The sequence below is a fragment of the Saccostrea cucullata genome, unplaced genomic scaffold, assembly GCF_032062105.1.
Source record: "Saccostrea cucullata isolate Sc308-1 unplaced genomic scaffold, CSIRO_AGI_Scuc_v1 ctg4980, whole genome shotgun sequence".
Lineage (NCBI taxonomy): Eukaryota > Metazoa > Mollusca > Bivalvia > Ostreida > Ostreidae > Saccostrea > Saccostrea cuccullata.
This window is the reverse complement of record NW_026930300.1, coordinates 17,919-39,957: the sequence shown is the minus strand read 5'-3', so window position 1 is coordinate 39,957 and position 22,039 is coordinate 17,919. Positions and strand designations below refer to the sequence as shown.

Below are 22,039 nucleotides of genomic sequence, written 5' to 3'. Positions count from 1 at the left end.
TCTAAACCTCACAAGATCCCCTCCCTTTGGTTCTATATTTCTTATCATTTGGTTCGGCACTTTAAAAATACAAGTCAATGGAAAATGGTCCGATCTGTCAGAATCATTTACAATAAAATCTTTCAAAAAGGAAAATAACTCTACAGACAATAAAAAGTAATCAATGACACTTTTACCATTTGTAGATATGTATGTATACTGCCCTTCAGTATCACTTTCAGATCTTCCATTCACAAAATGTAACTGTAATGACTTACATAAATTAATCAGTGCTTTTCCGAATTTATTTATGCCTTTATCACGTGATTTTCTTGGTATGGAAAAAGTAGCATGCTCATCTATATTTTAATGTATTACCGAGTATATAATGACCGTAGCTTTGCACTCTTCATTGCAGTGACCTAGTATCGTTTTTGAAAATGGGGCTGTGGGGGAGGGTGGTGATAGCCAGAGGGAAAAAAACTTACCTGAAAAAAATTGCAATCAAAAAAAAAAGGGGGACAAGCTCGGCCGGGTGGTTGATTGGTAGGCGAACCTCTTTCAGTACCAAATGTTTTACATATATTACTACATTACCTTTGTTAATTGATTATGGTGCAAAAAAGTGCAGGGACAACCACAGGTACTAAATTGTGGACAGGACACCCCTCTCCTAAATATTCAACCCCGGGGCTTGTTGGACTTTTTTTTCACAAATTATATTTATTACACTTATTCATAAGTACAATAGAAAAAAAATAGTTAAATCCCCAATTAAAATAATCGCTCCACAAAAAAATGCCCCACTATACCTCCCTTATAATGTATAGTGGGGTATTTTCTCTGCGATTACCTGTAGGGACAACGAGCCTTTAAATATGCATTTTCAATAGTTACATATGTAAAAGCTGTGTGGAAATTGAAGGGGGACATGTCCCCTCCCCTCGATGCTATATACTTGACTGCAAGCACTTTGCACCAAAAGTCTGTATAATGGTAAATTCATAGGTACTACGGTCAATTTAGACTTTCTCCCACTTTAAAAAAGAGGTTTAGGGAAAAGACAATAACTATTTAATAGCTATAGGCCAATTAATTTTTATCCCTCCATCTTTCCAGTTGATCTGATAACTGTCAAATGCATGTGCGTCGGGAACCGGTGGGGTGGTTATGGGGAATATAGCCCTCCCACTTTTTTTTGCAAAGATAAACATGACATAGGCGCATAATTGAGCATTGGGACGTAGGTTAAGCCTCCCCACTTTCAACAGTGTCCAATAGGCATATTACAGTGTAATCAAAGAAAGGTAAACACGCATGCAGCAAGTTGGTACGTAGCGTTTGAAAAAAAAATACTGAAAGAAGTTCAGTCTTAACCATGTTAACCCCTCAACCACCACGAAATACAAAGATTTTCTGGTTTAGAAAATGTTTTCAATTGTTCTTTTTATTCTTTGCTTGTCCAGTTTTTTTCTTTCAGTTTTGTTTTCTCTCCCCCACTCAATTTGCTTCCGATGCCAATGAACTGGCCATCAGAGACGGTTTTATATGTCTCTGTTGGTCATGTAATCATTTTCCCCTTACACGCTTTATATTTATGATATATGCATTTGGAAAGGTTCTTTTCTGTACAATGTATATCAATAGGAGTTCTCTTTTTTTATTTTTGACCAATGTTGGAGATATTTTGATAGCCGTCAACCCTTACAAGGATCTACCGTTGTACGACAAAAAGGTAACGAGTTACTTCCCATTTCTCAGATCTTTAGTGTTGGAGGTGAGAAATCGTCATAACTTTTCTTCTGCTCGAGCGTGTTGAGTCCACAGGCACCTGAATTTTTATCAATAAGTCGCTAATTAAGCCAAATATCGAAAATTTCTACCCCCTCTATATAAATTCAGGTGCCTGTGTTGAGTCGAAAGAGAAATAATTTGGGTCATTGTAAGTATGCAGTTAAATTTTTGAAAGAGAACAAGGCGAAGTTTTAATTTAAAAAAAACCCAGAAGGTTGTGAGTACATATATATCTAATGAGATAAATACGCTAAGGGTCACCATCATGGTTTCCATGTGCCTGATAGTGATAAACATAATGAAGTTCAGGTCAGATCGAGTAATCTCAACGTACGAGATCTCGCAGAGATCAGTGCATTCCTGGCTTATTGTTTTATCTTCCACTAGTATTCACCTGGCCATCCCTTTAGTCTATTTTTAGCTCTACTGGTCAGAGACCAGAAGAGCTTATGCGATAGTAATGCGTCCGGCGTCCGTCCGTCTGTCTGTCTGTCTGTCCGTCTGTCTGTCTGTCGTCCGTGTCTGTAAACAATTTTTCAAAACGCTACTCCTCCTACAATTTTAGTTTGATTTCAGTATTACTTGGCACACAAGTAGACTACACTAAGATACATAGAATAATGCATCGATTTTTGATTTTGATGAACGGTGTTGCCATGGTTACTAAAAATAGAATTTTCTGTGAAATTCCTTAAAAACGCTACTCATTCTACAGTTTTTGTCTGATTTCAATATAACTTGGCACACAAGTAGACTACACTAAGATACATAGAATAGTGCATCGATTTTTGATTTCGATGAACGGTGTTGCCATGGTTACTAAAAATAGAATTTTCTGTGAAATTCCTTTAAAACGCTACTCCTTCTACAGTTTTGGTCTGATTTCAGTATAACTTGGCACACAAGTAGACTACACTAAGATACATGGAATAGTGCATCGGTTTTTGATTTCGATGAACGGTGTTGCCGTGGTTACTAAAATTAGAATTTTCTGTAAAATTCCTTAAAAACGCTACTCCTTCTACAGTTTTTGTCTGATTACAGTATAACTTGGTACACAAGTAGACTACACTAAGATACATAGAATAGTGCATCGGTTTTTGATTTTGATGAACGGTGTTACCATGGTTACTAAAAATAGAATTTTATGTGAAATTCCTTTAAAACGCTACTCCTTCTACAGTTTTGGTCTGATTTCAATATAACTTGGCACACAAGTAGACTACACTAAGATACATAGAATAGTGCATCGGTTTTTGATTTCGATGAATGGTGTTGCCTTGGTTACTAAAAATAGAATTTTCTGTAAAATTCCTTAAAAACGCTACTCCTTCTACAGATTTTGTCTGATTTCAATATAACTTGGCACACAAGTAGACTACACTAAGATACGTAGAATAGTGCAGCGGTTTTTGATTTTGATGAACGGTGTTGCCATGGTTACTAAAAATAGAATTTTCTGTAAAATTCCTTAAAAACGCTACTCCTTCTACAGTTTTTGTCTGATTTCAGTATAATTTAATACACAAGTAGACTACATTAAGATACATAGAATAGTGCATCGGTTTTTTGATTTCGATGAACGATGTTGCCATGGTTACTAAAAATAGAATTTTCTGTGAAATTCCTTTAAAACGCTACTCCTTCTACAGTTTTGGTCTGATTTCAATATAACTTGGCACACAAGTAGACTACACTAAGATACATAGAATAGTGCATCGGTTTTTGATTTCGATGAACGGTATTGCTATGGTTACTAAAAATAGAATTTTTTGTGAAATTCCTTAAAAACGCTACTCATTCTACAGTTTTTGTCTGATTTCAGTATAACTTGGTACACAAGTAGACTACACTAAGATACATAGAATAGTGCATCAGTTTTTGATTTCGATGAACGATGTTGCCATGGTTACAAAAAATAGAATTTTCTGTGAAATTTCTTTTAAAATGCTCCTCCTTCTACAGTTTTGGTCTGATTTCAATATAACTTGGCACACAAGTAGACTACACTAAGATACATAGAATAGTGCATCGGTTTTTGATTTCGGTGAACGGTGTTGCCATGGTTACTATAAATAGAATTCTCTGTGAAATTCCTTTAAAACACTACTCCTTCTACAGTTTTGGTCTGATTTCAAAATAAGTTGGCACACAAGTAGACTACACAAAGATACATAAAATAGTGCAATGGTTTTTGATAAGTACAAACCAGTAGAGCTACAGTCTCGACAGAGACTTCTGGTTTTTAATTCAATAGAACGTACAGAATTTCCGTCAGCAACTAAAAAAGGGTCTTGTGATTTTGCATCATTTTCAACTATTTTATTATCACTGATCATTACACCTTTTATACTTTAAAATGACAGTTAAAATGTTCTTTTCAATCACAAAATCTGGAGATTTATGATTAATTGGTGGATTATGTTTTTATAGCCTAAAGGGTTAATATTTTGAATTAGAAAGAGCTGGAAATTAAATATCTTCCGAAAGTTGTTCAACAAATGTATGTCGAACCATGCAGCATGTCAGGTGTAGAAATGAAAATTATGATGTATCATGCTAATAGCCATACTTAAAAAAGTGTAGAAAAGTGGCATTTTGCTAGATATGTCTTTCCTCAAATCCTCAAATCAATCATTGGTACAATCAAGTGCACTGTAATCTTTTATGTGAACCGCTCATTGATGGATACTTGTAATTTACCAATGGATAACATTACTATTTCATTGATGGTTTGGACCGCAGTAGACATTAACTTGTACCTACATCACATCAAACTGCCAATCAGTGATCTATGCTATATTTAAGATGTCTTGAAGTGGGGAAAATTGGATTTCTGTTGCAGATTTTAATCTATGAAAAGAGCAATTGAATTCAGATCCTAAACTAAATCTGTCCTATGTTTGAGGGCAACACTGAAAAGCTGTTGGTTTAAAATTTTGATAGTAAATTTATTATGTACACGTAAATTAATTTAATTTATTAATAATTGGTAACTAATTAAGTTTAAGGAGAGAAACATTTCTTTTCTGAAATTTTTTTGTTAAATTTTTTTTTATCAAACTCTTTTTCATTAACAAAACTTGACAAAATGTTATGTAGATTTATATGTCATTGTTTTATACCAAAAAGTTTGTCTGAGTAAATTCAGTTAATATATCTACATTTTTATGTTGACTTCTAGAATCATGAGGAATATGGATGGAGAGACTTCAAGGCAAATTTGCCTCCACATGTCTTTCAAGTGGCAGCAAGGGCCTATAGCAGGATGCGTCAAAACCAGACAAACCAGATTATCCTGGTCTGTGGTGAATCTGGTTCGGGAAAAACCGAGAGTACAAAGTATATGGTGCAGCACTTCATGCACATGTGTCCAGAGGAGTCGGGTGACCTGCATGACAGAATTATCAAGGTACACATAAACGCGATAGTGACAGAATTATCAAGGTACACGTGTAGGAGTTCTACCAGACGTCAACAGAATGATTCAAACTAAATTATTATTTGTTTGAAATTGCAATTTGCCTCATTGGTATGTCCCTTACATGTACATGTAGCTCCAAAAACATTTTTAGAACCAGAAATATTTTCTTTTTAATTCAACAAGTCCATAACCTGCTATAATATTGATGCACAAAAGAAATAAATCAGTATATAGTGTCAAATCTAAGCAAAAATAAGGTTTTTGGTAGATGTTAAAAGAAATGCTTTTGAGAAAAAGACAGAAAATAATATCTTCAATGTGTCTTGAATTTTTTTTTTTGTATCAACATGAATTTTGAAGAAAAAGCCCCCCCCTCCCCCCTCCTTCCTGGATCAGAACATCCCAGGCAATATTTAAGTCCTTTGCAAATAAATAAGGTTAAGCATATCTGAACTTCATAAATTTCAGCTTCATTCTTTCAAAAATGTACCACTGATTGATATGCATGTATATTTACTTTTAAATAGGTGAATCCCTTGTTAGAAAGCTTTGGGAATGCCAAGACAATCATGAATGACAATTCCAGTAGATTTGCCAAATTTCTGGAGTTGAGTTTTAGAGGTGATGGACAAGTGATTGGGGGTAAGAACAAGTACTGGCTGGTATTTTAGTGGAATTTTGCAATTAAAGGAAACAGAAATGATGCTGGCCAATAGCTTAAAGAAGTATGATACATATAGTTAAACATGACTATAGCATACCTGTACATATAATACTTGGGATGTACAATTTTGATAAATTTGAATCTCCTAAATGTTTATCAAAAATTGAATTTAATATGTCTAGCCATGATCAAAGACTACATGCTGGAGAAATGCAGAGTGGTGGGAAGAAGCCAGGATTGTGGAGAGGGAAATTTCCATATTTTCTATGGAATGCTTGCTGGGATGTCACAGGAGGAAAAGCAAGCTCTGTTCCTTCAGAAGCCTGAATCATACAAGTAAGAATGAGACTGCAAATAAAGTGTTAATTTTATAAGGCATGTATCATATCATATACTGTATACAGGGTTATTTTCACCTCGCTTTATTTTCACCTTTTCACACTTAAAAACAATTTTGTCACGTGTCAAATTCACCCAGTCACACTTGTTGAAGAAATTGTACTGTATCCTTTGAATATGTCCCATTTTAAATTCGCTCAATCGAGGTTCGGGCAATTTCCCTGTATACAGTATTAGAAAGAAGTTTAATATATTCTCTCTATTTTTAGCATACTACTGGGTAGTATTGACAATTTACGATTGACACAACATTATGCCAAACAGTATAAAGAAAACATGGAAACTCTGAGGCAAATAGGGATGACAGAAGCTGTAAGTTGATTTGACTTCTGATGAGCTATAAGTTGCAGCATAAATTTTTACTGTCCAATTTCATGATAATGATCTTTTGCTTTTCTCTGGAGAGTGTATGTGTGTGTTGGGGGGGGGGGGGGGGAGTTAGTCTTGTTAACATTTTCTCTTTTTAGCTCACCTCAACGAATTTGGGGGAGCTTATGTAATACCGTCGGTGTCGGCGTCTTAGGTTAAGTTTTTTAGAGCAGTTTTCTTTTTAAGTACTTCTGTGTCCTATATTGATTAGACATGCATGGAAGATGCTTCTAGTGTGTTTCATTGTACCAGTCAAAGTTTCAGATGCTGCAATTTCAGCAAAGGAATGACCAGGTTAATGTTCTTGGAGCAGGTTAACATTTTTGGTGCAGTTTTTGGTGTAGGTCTCATTTCCAAGGAACTATAAGCCCTATGTTGACCAAACTTGCATGGGTGATACATCTAAGGATGCACACTACCGGGCTTGCTTCGGATGCTGAATCTGACCTACATATTTCGGTTGAGTGAGCAGGTTAATGTTTTTGTTGCAGGTCTCATTTCCAAGTAACTATAAGACCTATGTTGACCAAATTTGCATGGATGATACATCTAAGGATGCACACTACCAGGCTTGCTTTTAATGCTAAATCTGACCTACAATTTCCGGTTGAGTGAACAGGTTAATGATTTAGGTGCAGGTTTCATTTCCAAGTAACTTTGAGCCCTATAATGACCAAACTTGCATGGATGGTTCATCTAATGATGCATACTACCAGACTTACTTTGGATGCTGAATCTGACCTTCATTTTCTGATTGAGTGAACAGGTTAAAGTTTTTGATGCAGGTTTGATTTCTAAGATACTATGAGCCCTATAATGACATACTTGCATGATGCATCTTAGGAGGCTTGCTTTGGATGCTGAATCTGACCTACATTTTTTGGATGAGTGAACAAAGTAAAATTTTGGTGCAGGATTCATTTAATTTCCAAGTAACTATGAGCTCTTTAATGATCAAACTTGCATGGAAGATACATATACGGATGCATACTACCAGACTTGCTTTGGATGCTGAATCTGACCTACATATTGTGAACAAGTGAAAAAAATTAGTTTTGATGCAGGTTTCATTTCCAAGTAACTATGAGCCCTATGATTAGCAAACTTGCATAGACGATGCATCTTAGGATGCACACTAATGGACTTGCTTCGGATGCTGAATTCGACATAAATTTTTCAGATAATGGACCAGGTAAAAATTATGGGTGCAGGTCTATTACCAAAAAACTATAAGGATTATGTAACATTGCCCTAAACAAAACTTGCACAAATGATGCATCAAGGGATGAAAACTCTCAAATTTGCTTCAGATGCTGAATTTTAATTACATTTTCATGAAAAAGAACTAATTTGAAGTTTTTATATAGGTCTATTCCAAAGTATCAGATCAAAATTGCATAAATATTTATGTTCCCCAAACGAAGTTGGGGAACATATTGTTTTTACTCTGTTTTTTATTATTATTATTTTTCTTCTTCTTCCTGGGTACTTTTTTGTCCGCGAGTGATCTTGTAAACTGTTCACCCGAAGTAGGTAAAACCTTTTTAGGGTTAGTAGACATGTTATGTAGATTTGCGGAATCAAGGTCATTTTCCGCGCACGTGCTTGCAAGAGCGTGCACGTGCAACACGTGAAATGACCAATATAATGGATATTGCCGTAACTTTTCTATTTTTTGATAAAATTTTTTGAAACTCATGATGTAAGGATACATTAGTAGTATAGACAAGGTGGCATGGTCAAAATAGCAAGATCTCACGCGCATGCACGTGCGCTTCGCTCTGATTGGCTGAAACTGAAGTCTCAATATCTTTCTTGTTTCTGGTCATTATCCTTTGAAATTTTGAAAATAGTTCTACATTATGAAGTTCTACAGCATGATATATAAGAATTTTCATGAAAGCATGCGCATGCGCGCGTGCTGCATTCGGATTGGCTGAAACTTTAAATGGCTATATCTCCTGTGTCTTTTGACGAAATGCTTTGAAATTTAAAACATAGTCATGCATTAGGATATCCTACAATATGATGTAGAAATAAAATCATGAAATCACGCGCATGCACGTGTGCTGCAATCTGATTGGCTGAAACTTTAAATGACTATGTCTCATTTGTTTTTTGACGAAATGCTTTGAAATTTAAAACATGGTCATACATTAGAATATCCTACACTATGATACACAAAAAATTTCAAGAAATCACGCGCATGCACGTGTGCTGCAATCTGATTGGCTGAAACTTTAAATGACTATATCTCATTTGTTTTTTGACGAAATGCTTTGAAATTTAAAACATAGTCATACATTAGGATGTCCTGCAATATGATATACAAAAAATTTCAAGAAATCACGAGCATGCACGTGTGCTGCATTCGGATTGGCTGAAACTTTAAATGGCTATATCTCCTGTGTCTTTTGACGAAATGCTTTGAAATTTAAAACATAGTCATGCATTAGGATATCCTACAATATGATATAGAAATAAAATCATGAAATCACGTGCATGCACGTGTGCTGCAATCTGATTGGCTGAAACTTTAAATGGCTATATCTCCTTTGTTTTTTGACGAAATGTTTTGAAATTTTAAATATAGTCATTCATTAAGATGTCCTACAATACCATATAGAAAAAAAAATTATGAAATTACGCGATTGCACGTGTGCTGCAATCTGATTGGCTGAAACTTGAAATGGCTATTGCTCCCTTGTTTTTCAACCAAACAGGATGGGATTTAGAACATAGATAGATATAAGGGCCTCCTAAAAAAGGTATGGTCATCGTGCACGTACGTGCGTGCATTTGGAATAAAAAAAAAATACACTTGAATGAGTGATTTTTAATACTTTTGGACTGAATGCTTTGATATATAGTAAATTAAAATATATAGATAGTGTAGACAAGATGATATGGTCATAACGCACATGCATTCACATGCGCACAGGTGCAATGCTAAAATTTGAATATAATTGGTATCCTTCCGGAAAAACGTGTTAAAAACAAAAATGCACAGAATTTGTCTTATTTAATGAAGCTTACAGGGAATATGGCACAAAAAGGGAGTTAGGGAGCGTTTGGGGAACATCTGTAACGGTTCCCGTTACAATTAGCACTAGTTTCATTTTGGGATGTACACTTTTTGTTGGTTAATTGTGTGACTTTGCCTTACTTAAAGACAACATTCGTTGAGGTGAGCTCTGTAATCTCTGATTACCTATGTTTCACATATGGGATTGTTTTTTTTCACATTTTTTAAATTCATTATATTATAACAGGACAGAAAGGTAATGACCTGTATGCTGGCAGCCATCTTACACCTAAGTCAAGTAGAATTTCAAGAGACGGACAAAAATTCTGGGGAACTGAAAATTGTAGATACAGAGTTGGTTGAGCATGGTAAGACAGTGTATTGGGGTGAAACTACTCTTGTATTCTGATGATGTTTAACCTTTAATCTGAATTTACTTGCTGTTAGGGCAGGCTATTTGATAATTCCCTGAGATATCTGTGTTTTGTATAAAAGGCATTAGAATAGAATTTTGGATATGTTATATTGAAATTTTCAGTAGTTGATTCACGCATCTATCTTAGGCCAAAAAAACTAATAGTTTTGTTTCCTGCTACCAGCCTGAAAAAAATAGGGTAGGTAGGTGGGTAAATTATTTTATTTTTCTTTTTTATTTTATTTTTTCTGATGGTGTTTCTTTGGATATGTTATAATACAAGATCAAATTAAACATGCCGTAGGTCAATTTTTCCTTTTGACATTAAATTTCATGCATTTTGATGCACAACTCATGTGGTATTTTATGAAAGTCCTTATTTATTAAAACTTAGAATTTTATGAAATACCACTTGGAAGATATAATTTTCTCAGTTTTGGAACATGAAATTCCAAAAATTCATGATTTTTTTCCCCAAAGCTTTAAAAAAAACTTTAGGGTCGGGTGCAAAAAATAGGGTAGGTCGGGTAGCAGGAAACAAGACTATTTTTATTTTTGGCCTTATAATACAGTTTATCTCATTCTGCATAGCAATACAATATAATTATATAAGATTTAGAAGTTTAATTTTCAAATAAATGTGTATGGCATGTCTTTGTATCAAGCACACCAGATAGAAATATCTAGGACATTAAGACCTTTAGAAGACTTTGATTCTTTCATTAATATGATTTCCTTACAGCTGCTGAGCTGCTAGATGTAGACTGTGAAGCACTCGGACATGCTCTAATTTCTTCTACTACAATAATGGCAGGTAAGGTTATTGTGAACAGTTTAGGGGTATCATAATCTACCAGTCCTTGGAGTTCTGGAAATAATATGTGACATATTTGAATTATTACATGTATATATATTAAAATGAAAAGATTGATATGTGTACATTGTTTTATGTCATATTACTTGTTCAAGCATAGTCTATAGTCAGTTTGGGGAAGGAGGGGGGATGAAAGTTAAGGACTTTTTTTAAATCCAATATATAGGGCCATAACTTTTGTGTTGGGGTTAAATTGTTGTTTTTTAAGGGGTTGGGGGATGGAGGTATGAAGAGGTCCACAAATTCATGTCTTCCACACGAAATGTTACTTTTTAAACATACAACTATTCAATACTTCTTCATCCACAAAATTAAGTCTCCACATATCAGTATTTTTTCAAAGCACAAAAAACTTACCTAATAAAATTATGTAATTATAGATAGTTAAGTGCTATGAAAATTTTAATACCATTTTAAAATCATGTTTTGGTAATGATCAAGACTCTGAAAAAAATTCAAACTCTAAAGACTAATGTGGGGTAGAGGTAGTGTAGATTATATTCCTTTGTTCAAATCATGGCCCAGTGGTGGGATGTAGTCTTGCATTGTCTGAAGAAATTGGGAACAGGGAAATTAAGGTGAGCATTATGGTCCATGGGCCTCTAGGTTATAAGGTACTGTAATAAATATCTTACAGTAATAATATAATACAGTTTTTCAGCATGAAGCACATTAAGTCTAGTGCATAATTAGCTCTTCTGAGCCAAAGGCTCAAAGAGCTAATGCTATGGCCATTTGTGTGGTGTGCGGTGTGCGTTAACTTTTTAGAATATGGGCCATAACTCAAGAACCCCTTGGCCAATTAGTGTCAAATTTGTCACAGGGTATCCTTGGCCCAAGGGCTACCATTTATACTAAAATAAGGGTTGGGACCCTAAAACAAGGGGAGATAATCAGGAAAACAAAACCAAAAGTACTGGTTGCTAAAAAATCTTCTTCTCCAGAACCACCAGGCAGATTTTCACCAAACTTACATACAAGGATCAGGATATGTTGAAGATTAAAAAGTGTTCAAGGCATGACCCTGGGGCAAAGGGCGTGGTCTCAAGGTCACTTTAAAGTTGACCTAAATTTACAATTAATAAAAATGTTCATATTTTGCTTACTATAAGGACTAGGATCATCAAATCTTGTAAGTTGATGCATCTTAGGACTTCACATCATGTTAACTCAAAAGTAGGTCACGGTGACCTACTTTTTAAATTTAGCGGGCATTTGTTTTCAAAATGATTTGAAGGCATATTTTGGACACTTTAAGGCCTATGATCATCAACCTTTGTCAGTTGTTGCATCTTGGGTCCTTGAACAACGTCAACTTAAAAGTAGGTTGCCGTGACCTACTTTTTGAACTTTATGACTTATCCTTTTTAAAACATTTATTCCCATTATTTCAGGCACTGAAAGGGTTAGAATCATCAAATCTTGTAAGTTGCTGCATCATGGGACCTTAAAACATATTTAAGAAAAAGTAGGTCACTGTGACCTACTTTTAGAGTTTTGCAGGCATTTGTTTTCAAATTGTTTAAAAGGCATACTTTGATTACCTTCAAACCTACGATCATCAAACTTGGTCAGGAGATGCATCTTGGGACTCTGAAAAATGTCGACCAAAATGTAGGTCACAGTGACCTACTTCCGACATTTTATGGCTATATTTAAGTATCTTAGGTATTTATTGGCTTAGAATCATCAACCTTTGTGAGTTGATGCATCTTGGGTTTTCGGATAGTGACGACCAAAATTAGGTCACAGTGACCTACTTTTGACATTTTTTGGCTATATTTAAATATCTCCAGTACTTATTGGCTTAGAATCATCAAACTTTGTTAGTTGATGCATCTTGGGTTTTCGGAGAATGTCAACCAAAAAGTAGGTCACGGTGACCTACTTTTGACATTTTATGGCCATATTTAAGTATCTCTATTACTTATTGATTTAGAATTATCATACTTTGTCAGTTGATGCATCTTGGATTTTCGGAGAATGTCGACCTAAAAGTAGGTCATGGTGACCTACTTTTGAATATCTCAGGTATTTATTGGCTTAGAATTATCAAACTTGGTCAGTAGATGCATCTTGGGACTCTAAAAAATGTCAACCAAAATGTAGGTCACGATGACCTACTTTCGACATTTTATGGCTATATTTAAGTATTCTCAGGTACTTATTGGCTTAGAATCATCAAACTTGGTCAGGAGATGCATCTTGGGTTTTCGGGGAATGTAGACCAAAAAGTAGGTCAGGGTGACCTACTTTTTGACATTTTATGGCTATATTTATGTATCTCTAGTACTTATCGATTTAGAATCATCATACTTTGTCAGTTGATGCATTTTGGATTTTCGGAGAATGTCGACCTAAAAGTAGGTCATGGTGACCTACTTTTGAATATCTCAGTTATTTATTGGCTTAGAATTATCAAACTTTGTCAGCAGATGCATCTTGGGACTCTTAAAAATGTCAACCAAAATGTAGGTCACGATGACCTACTTTCGACATTTTATGGCTATATTTAAGTATCTCTGGTACTTTGGTTAAGAATCATCATACTTTGTCAGTTGATGCATCTTGGGTTTTCTGAGAATGTTGACCAAAGAGTAGGTCACAGTGACCTACTTTTGAATATCTCAGGTATTCATTGGCTAAGAATGATCAAACTTAGTCAGCAGATGCATCTTGGGACTCTAATAAATGTCAGCCAAAATGTAGGTCACGATGACCTACTTTCGACATTTTATGGCGATATTTAAGTATTCTCCGGTACTTATTGGTTTAGAATAATCAAACTTTGTCACTTGATGCATTTTGTGATTTCCAAGAATGTAGACCAAAAAGTAGTCCTAATTGGCTAAGAATCATCAAACTTTGTCAGGTGATGCAACTTGGGTCTTAGGATACTTAGGGTTAGAGGCTTCAAATACAAGTGATAGGTTGTACAGTTTATCAGAAGAGCGATTCAAGGCCTTTGGGCCTCTTGTTATTTTATTTTATTTTAATTTGAATTCATTCAGGCCATGGTAATTCAGGTACAAGAATTCAGCTCTCATGATCAGTAGTTTCACTTAATGCTTAATTTGATTGTTAAGGAATATGGCACTTATTTTTCTTTTTGGCTTTGAATATTTATAATTTCTTAAAGTTGACATGATTGTTAAAAAAATTTCTAATAAAAATTTACAATATAATATTTTTTTAATTAATCAGCTTTCATGGCTATTGTGATTTTCTTTTGAATTTGCTTAATATTTAGAGAGAAAAAATCCAGGTTTTTCACAAAGTACATGTAGGAAAAGTGTGTGCTTTAAACAATAAGAAAATGCATTTTTTATTTGCTTGGATTAAAATCAATGATTTGCAGTTGTACAAAGGTACTTATTTAATTAGTGTTTCAGCAAACAAAATACCAAATGCAGTTTGCTTATTTACTGGAATCATTTTTAAATATTTTTTTCAATGCTGTTTTTGATCAGTACCACATATGCAGCCATTTCAACCTTCACACGTTTTCTTCAATAGTATTGAGTTTGACATTTAACTTTATAATTTCTATGGAAAGTAAATACTGTCAGTCAATATGTACTACATGTACATTGTAAAATTACTACAAAAATGCAGTTTCCATTTTACCAATTGAAACTGATTTCAAAATGTTCAAAAGTTTTGTAAACATGGAATTTATATCACATGAGTTTGCTTAAATGTATACTGATTACTTAAAATGTACTTAAATGAAGAAAAACAAAAAAAAAAACCTGTAAAGCTGATGTAATACATGTATTTACATGCAATGTACTTCAGCTGAATCTGTTATATATAGTTACTTATAATTTTTTTTAAGGTTATCAATAAAATATATGAATAAAGCATTTTTTATTTGAAACAGGTGAAGAAATTAAAGTATTTAAGAGTTTGGACCAAGCTAGAGATGGTCGAGATGCTCTCGCTAAACACATGTACGAGAGACTGTTTGGATGGATTGTGAAGAAAATCAACAACAACCTGCACCCTCGCAAGAAAGAGTAAATTGTTTAATGTATTTAAGAAATGGTTAAAAAATAATATATGCTCTTTCACTAATGTCCAATGGGAGAGGATAATAGAACAGTTATTTAGCAAATGTTATCTTAAACATCAATTAGAATAGTTTAACATACAAGTCAAATTTAAAATTCTCATTGAGAATTTTTGTTCTTTTAACCTGAAGTTAGGAATTTTGACAAGACCAGTATATATATATTTTGTCGTTATTGGTTATTGAAACTTTTAAAAAAATTTATTTTTAAAATTCGAAAATGCTGAATTTTTTTTACAGAGCAAGGAAGGAGACTACAGAAATTGGTGTCCTTGACATTGCGGGTTTTGAGAAGCTCAAGACCAATAGTTTTGAGCAAATGTGCATTAACGTTGTGAATGAAAGGTTGCAAAACTTCATGAATAAAGTTGTGATCATTCAAGAAAAACAGATCTATGACTCTGAAGGAATACCTCATGATAAAGTGGATTTCAAGGACAACTTGGATGTCATACAGTTATTTGAACTTGGGGTATATAAAACATTTCATAGCTCTGGTTTATAATTTCAAGGACGGTAACTGATACTTATGATTTATGCGTGAGAACTATGTTTTTTGTATTATTATTGCTTATTTTCATATTCTTGAAGATTTTATAGAACAGTATAATCAAAATTTGTGAAAATTTTGTTTCAGTAAAAAAGAGTAAAATATCTCTCTCATGAAAATAGGGTGTAGCAAAAAATTTTGTACATGTACTCTAGTTTCATCCTTAAAACTAACATATTACTGTCACCTTTTATAAAATACAAGAGAAAATTTTGTAAAGTCCAGTATTTTACTAGTCAAGAATTGCTTGATAACTGATATTTAATTATGGTTCGATCCCCTTCATAGGGGATTGAGACAATTTTTTTTTCCAGTTTTCTTTTAAGTATTCTTTTTTTTTTTTTTTTCAACCAAATTATGTTGTTAGAGTGCAAAGTTTATTATGTTGTTCTTCAAACACCTATAGATGGATTTTTTTTTTGAAAATTTCAATTTACAATATTTTATTCTTCACTGCAGAAAATTGGGATTTGGCCGTGTCTTGATGAGGAATCCAAGTTTGCTCAGGGTACTGATATAAAGTTTGTGGAGAGACTGAAAAAAACTTTCACTAAAGGTCATGCTTTACACAACCTCCTCACGTTCCCAAGGGGTGAAAGGGCAGAATTTGGTGTCAAACATTTTGCAGGGGTGGTAAGTTCATTTTCATTAGCTTTTCTGGTCAAAGTACAGAAGCCTGTTCGTTTGTATTTTAGTATGTCTAACTGTATGGAAACAGTTTTACAAAAAGCTACCCCTCCAACAGTTTTAGGGTGATTTGAATGTAATTTTCTAGATGAATGAATCAATGCAGCTCTGACATTTAGGATGTCAAGTCTGTGCTGGTATACAATTTTTTCTCTACAATGAACAACTTAAAAATTAAATTCTAATATGATGAACAGTTTAGATACTTTTACAAATATTTATGCTTGTAGGTGTGGTACAACTGTAACAACATACTGGAGAAGAACCGAGACAGCTTAAACAAGGATCTGGAAAAGGTTATGAAGCAAAGCACTGACGATTGCATCGCAGACTTGTTTACTGTAAAGAAAGGAGACACTGGAACAATATCAAAGTAATTACATGTATTATCTAACACTTGCATATAAGTGAGAGCACATGCATATGAAAAGGAAAAAAATATTATTTCAGATGATGAATATTAAAAGAAATGACATGGCTTTATTTCTTGACTGTTCTTAGTATTAGTAAAATTCTAGAAATGAATTATGTAAATATGTTTTGTCTGGTGGTAATCTGCAGAATTTTTGCTTCTGTTTTAGTACCATGGCAAATATAAGGATGTCCAGAAAAGTACCAGGACTTGGAGCTTCCATCAGACCAAAGACAGACAGGGGGAGGATGTTGGCTGCTGATCTGGGAAGCACACTCAAGGACAAGTAAGAAGGAGGATACACACAAATAAAATAAATTGATGCTTTTGCCACAAAAAAATTTAAGTACTGTTCTATACATCCTTTTATTCAATCACCTTATACATGTAGGTATGGAAAGGTCGGGAAACCAACAGAACTCATCTACATGCCCAAAGACCACAAGACAGTGATGAGTTACTTTCAGGTAAAAATAATGGAAATTCCTCTAAACAGTAAAGATATAAAATAGTATTGTGTTAAAGATAAGAAAGACTTGCTTGAATTGTATAACAGTGATACTTTTGAAAAAAAAAAATGAACAAGTGCTTTTATTTGCTTTTCAGAAATCAGTTTCTCAGCTGTTGCAAAAGATGAGACAGGCAGATCCGTATTTCGTGAGGTATAAGAATTATGTTAACATTTTCTTCATAATAGCTATAAAATTAAAATACAGTGAAATGCTATGAACATTATGTAGATTTCTTTTGGATTGATTATATTTATTCTTGGGTTTGTAACACAGGTGTATCAAACCAAACACTAGCATGGCTTCAGACACCTTCAATGAAGTGATGGTGAGGGATCAGCTGAAGTACAATGGAATCTCAGAGATATCTAGAATAAGGAAAGATGGGTATTCTGCAAGGATCTCTATGGATGATTTTATCAAAAGGTCAGCAAATAAGAACATCTGTTGTACAAAGACTTGCAAAAAATTAGAATAATGTTCTCATTACTAAGAAAATATTTTTTTTTAGATACAAACCACTGTTTTCCATCAAAGTATCTGACAAGAGAGAGGATACCATTAAATCCATACTGGACTCTATTCTGCCTCCTGATCTAAGAGACCAGTACCGCATTGGGAAGTACAAGGTAATCATCAGATCTATTGTTCACATTCACTGACCTTATTAAGGGTTAAAAAGGAACTCATTTCTTTTTGTTTCATGCTGAATTGAGAGCCCACAAAATAATAGCTGCCACCTCACATAGGATTATAATGGCAAAGTCCATGATTTGCTTTTATTTATACAAAATTTTATTCACATAACTGAATGGGATTGGGCAGCAGGCAAAGCCTATTTTAGCCCTCTCCCTAGTGATGATTTGCTTTGGGAGACAGGATAACAGACAGACAGACAGAAGGGTGGACACCCCATCACTATATACCCCTCTGATTTTCAAGCAGGGGGTACAAAAAAAATCTTATTTTCTGTCTTAATGTTAAGCTGCAAGAATTGAAGAATAGAATATAACAGAACTTACTACATAGTATTTTTTATCCTCAGGTCTTCATGAAGGACAGCGTAAATGCCCACATGGAGAAGATCCATTACATCAGACAGAAGCAGGCCATAGCAGTGATAGCCAATGGAATGAAGAAGATCACAGAGATCAAGAGGAAGGAGAGACTGAGAAGGGAGCAGGAAGAGAGAGAAAGAAAGGAAAAGGAAAGGGAGGAAAGAAAGAAGGAAATGGAGGAAAGAAAGAAGGTAGCAGAGGAAGAGAAGGCAGAGGAAACTGGGCCAGTGAGTAATAACATATGTTCTGTACTTCATTGTAGCATTTAGCCAGCACATCTGTAGAGAGAGCTAGCTTTAAATTTTTAAAAAATGATTTTCTTGAACAATATTTGCCAACCAGTTAAAAAACTTTTTAATTTAGAGCAGTGAAGATTCAAACTTTATTCACAGTGGTAGATATTAAATCTGAGGGTTTACCGTGATCCTGTTTCATACTAATGGTGGTCATATTTTCGCAGTTTTGGCACTAGCTGACAATGCATGAATTCTGCATACAAATCATTTATAAGTACATACACAGCTTGGACCTGTGTATAAGCACTAATTCATGATTATGCCAACGATTCCATTCCCAGTGATTGCACTAAATTTTAAACATGCCAATTTATGTACACATATTGTACAATATTAAGAAAGTACTTAGAATGCAAGCTTGACCAAATATTTATCAACCATCAGTGCCTGCTCACAGTGCTGGCCTTTGTCAACAAAGATGATCACGACAAAAATTATTGTTCTTTAATTCAGATTATTAGAGACAGGGATCAGGTTTGAAGTTTTAGTAGTGTATTCTCTTGAAGAGTTTATATGTTTGCTCAGTATTGGCCTAATGACTTCCAAGATCATCTGAACAGTATATTTATGAAAATTCTAGCAGCCACTAGCTAACAAAATGATTGTCAACAAAACTGAAGCTATGTCAAACATTGACTTAATTGCAGTGAATTTTCAATGTATGAATAGTATTTAAATCCCCTCTCCTTGATGACAGTCTCTTTAGTGTTCTAGCTGTGTTAAGAAATTGTGCAATGTGTAATGATAAAAACTTTATTCAATTTTCAAAATTGATTGGTTTGTTAACAATGAACAGGAGAAAAATGTTTTGAAATGTTCTTCAACTTTTCTTCCTGGTTTACAACTGGTCTAGAAAAAGACCTTGAAGGCTTTCAGCAAAAAATTATCCACTGGAGTCCTATATTTCTGAAAGGATTTAATATTCAATAGAAAACAGTGATTTTGATTTTTCAGAGTGAATGTTCAAATGTTTATTATTTTAATGAATAAAAATGTCAGCAAAATCTGAAGGAATTATAAAGGTTTGCATTTAATTCATCTAAACTAGCTAACTTAAAAAATAATTATTTGTGTTGATCTATAAAGTACTTTTTTTCTTATCAATGCCTGACAGATGGATTTTAAAACGGAGGGTTTTGAACTTTTATTATTTTAGAGTTCTTCATCTTTTAACCCAACACATGAAACTCGCTTTGGAAATCAGGACCTTGGTTCAAGTTATGTCAGAAAACCGGATGGTAACGGGGAAGACTCAATGGAGTCAGAGGACGAGGAGGATGTTCCAAAAGGAAATAAATTTCAGAATCTCAGGGTATAAGAAGGGTTTTATTTTTCCTTTTAAGTAATTTTGCACATATCAAGTTCTCCTAATCAGTGCATGCCTGAACATCACTTTAAAAAAGAATGAAAATAACACTAGTGAATTAATTTCAAGAAGAGGATTATAGATATGTGCATTAGTTTAATCAATTGATGCAATAAAAGTGTATTGAAGAAGTCTATAATGTACAGTGTATACATTATGCTTTTGTTCTCTGATAAATATTTATTCAAATGAAGGATGTGAACAAAATTGATAAATTTTAGCAGAGCTTAAGTGTACTTAAATTTAGCACTAATGTGCCATGTCCATTTTCATATTCCCCTTTATTTTACAAAGGGCACCAAGAAACCAAACAGAGAGTTTACAAATTACATAAGTTCCAGCAGTGAATCAACTGAGTCTGCAGATACCTCCACCCCTGATGATCCCCCACCCACCCCTCCACCCCCCAGGAAAAACTCGGTGAAGAAAGAGCCAGGGCCACCCCCTAAACCAGACACTAAGTGAGTTTTAGTTTTGATATATTAATTTTTTGTACATTGTTTTATCAGTGAATTGATATCCAGTATCAAAGTCGCTGTTTTATCTGTAGTAAAACTTGGTTATAATGAAGTCATTGGGACCTATGAAATTACTTCTCTATGTATATATCCTTAATTAATTTGTTATTTCCGAATAAGGATTTTTTAAATTCACATAGATGGGGATTCAAGATAACTTCGTTGTATCTGTGAATTCACAATATCCGTGTTTGTACTAAACAAGTTTTACTGTACATGTATCTGTCTGTGTAATCTGATAAGAATCTGAAACCTTATTTTCGAAAGTGTATAAACTTGCACATTTAAATCATTTCAGATTCTGGGACATCTTCCAAGTCATTGCTCGTGAGAAGAAAGGACAAGATGTCCACACTTACATGAGTCTGAGGGTCATCAAGATCATTACCTACATCCTGTTGTTTCTTATACTACTGGCCTGTCTGGTCATTCAGAAAATCAGCCTTATGACACTTGTCTCAGAACTACGTCCAAAACGGAAAGGAGATCATAATGAAAGTCAAGAGGCCAAGGTAAGGCTGGCTGTTAATGTTAGGTAGTCTTTTTAAATGCACAAATACAATTCTAGTGTCAGATTATATATTGCTGACAATTAAAAGAAGTTGTCAAAGACATACAGTATTATATTCTATAAAGCTTGATCAGCATGAGTTAATGATACAACATTCATTCATCTTTATTTATTGCAAAATAAGGAAGTTTAAATCAAATATTTTTAAATATTGGCCAATCAGAATATCCTAAGCAGGTCATGTGCCCCATGGTGGGGCTAAGTTGGTCAGATATAGAAATTCTGTTTGAAATGTACCTTTATTATTATATGTCAAGGTTGCTTTCACAAGTGACACAGATATTTCTTGAAAGAAATATTGTAAACATACTTTTTTCCACGGTGTCAAAATTCTGCGGAATCTCAATTTCTGTTTAATCCGCAGGTAGAAAATTACACGGATTTCTTAAACTGTCCCTGTATACCTTACCTGTATATGAAGTACACTTGGACAAATTTTCGTGGAAAATTTGTGGCTGCATGTGTATATAGTGTAAAATTAATATTAATACCACAGGAAAAAAAAGCACTGATACAGTTAAGTGTTTAAAGAAGAAATAAGTGATAAGAATTCAGTTCATATAATTTCCAGGATGAAGAGGCCAGTGTCCGATATTTTCTGACTCTGATTGCAATATGTACACCTTATGCTCTCATATTTGTCACCAGTGTGTGGAGGTCCCTGTTTGGAAATCTACCCTTTCCAGGCTTCACAAGTATTATTTTGGTATGTATATAATAATTCTAAAGCACAGCATTAGTGCACTGAAAATATTTTCAAACTCAGCTGAGGTTTTAGCATAATATGAGCTATCATGTTGCAGATTTCAACGTGATCATTTACAGTAATACATGCAGACGGTGTGTTATGATCCAATAGCATATATAAGTAGCTTACATGCAATTTTTGTTGTTATTGAAACAAGACCGAGATAAATTTTCTGTATACATGTATAAATATCAGAATTTCAGTTTTGTATTAGACATTTATAGATATGAAATAAAAAAAGCTATCAGGAAGTTTTGTGTTTCATATATACCACATTTCTAGAATTTAGTAAAGATATTATATTCCATG

At 34.0% G+C, this 22,039-nt stretch overlaps 1 protein-coding gene across 1 annotated transcript in view; it reads left to right on the top strand.

Moving 5' to 3' along the window:
- The first annotated feature begins 1,612 nt into the window (after positions 1 to 1,612).
- Positions 1,613 to 22,039, top strand: part of LOC134283634 (chitin synthase chs-1-like) — a 37,179-nt gene continuing 16,752 nt past the window's right edge. Inside the window, exons 1-22 of the mRNA XM_062766133.1 lie at positions 1,613 to 1,714; positions 4,958 to 5,185; positions 5,725 to 5,839; positions 6,044 to 6,197; positions 6,470 to 6,572; positions 9,902 to 10,022; positions 10,812 to 10,883; positions 13,955 to 13,969; positions 14,827 to 14,962; positions 15,256 to 15,487; positions 16,025 to 16,198; positions 16,483 to 16,625; positions 16,834 to 16,950; positions 17,056 to 17,131; positions 17,271 to 17,326; positions 17,450 to 17,599; positions 17,685 to 17,802; positions 18,219 to 18,458; positions 19,684 to 19,839; positions 20,188 to 20,354; positions 20,710 to 20,923; positions 21,554 to 21,688. Coding sequence (XP_062622117.1) covers positions 1,613 to 1,714; positions 4,958 to 5,185; positions 5,725 to 5,839; positions 6,044 to 6,197; positions 6,470 to 6,572; positions 9,902 to 10,022; positions 10,812 to 10,883; positions 13,955 to 13,969; positions 14,827 to 14,962; positions 15,256 to 15,487; positions 16,025 to 16,198; positions 16,483 to 16,625; positions 16,834 to 16,950; positions 17,056 to 17,131; positions 17,271 to 17,326; positions 17,450 to 17,599; positions 17,685 to 17,802; positions 18,219 to 18,458; positions 19,684 to 19,839; positions 20,188 to 20,354; positions 20,710 to 20,923; positions 21,554 to 21,688 — 3,024 coding nt within the window. The remainder of the gene's footprint in view (positions 1,715 to 4,957; positions 5,186 to 5,724; positions 5,840 to 6,043; positions 6,198 to 6,469; positions 6,573 to 9,901; positions 10,023 to 10,811; positions 10,884 to 13,954; positions 13,970 to 14,826; positions 14,963 to 15,255; positions 15,488 to 16,024; positions 16,199 to 16,482; positions 16,626 to 16,833; positions 16,951 to 17,055; positions 17,132 to 17,270; positions 17,327 to 17,449; positions 17,600 to 17,684; positions 17,803 to 18,218; positions 18,459 to 19,683; positions 19,840 to 20,187; positions 20,355 to 20,709; positions 20,924 to 21,553; positions 21,689 to 22,039) is intronic.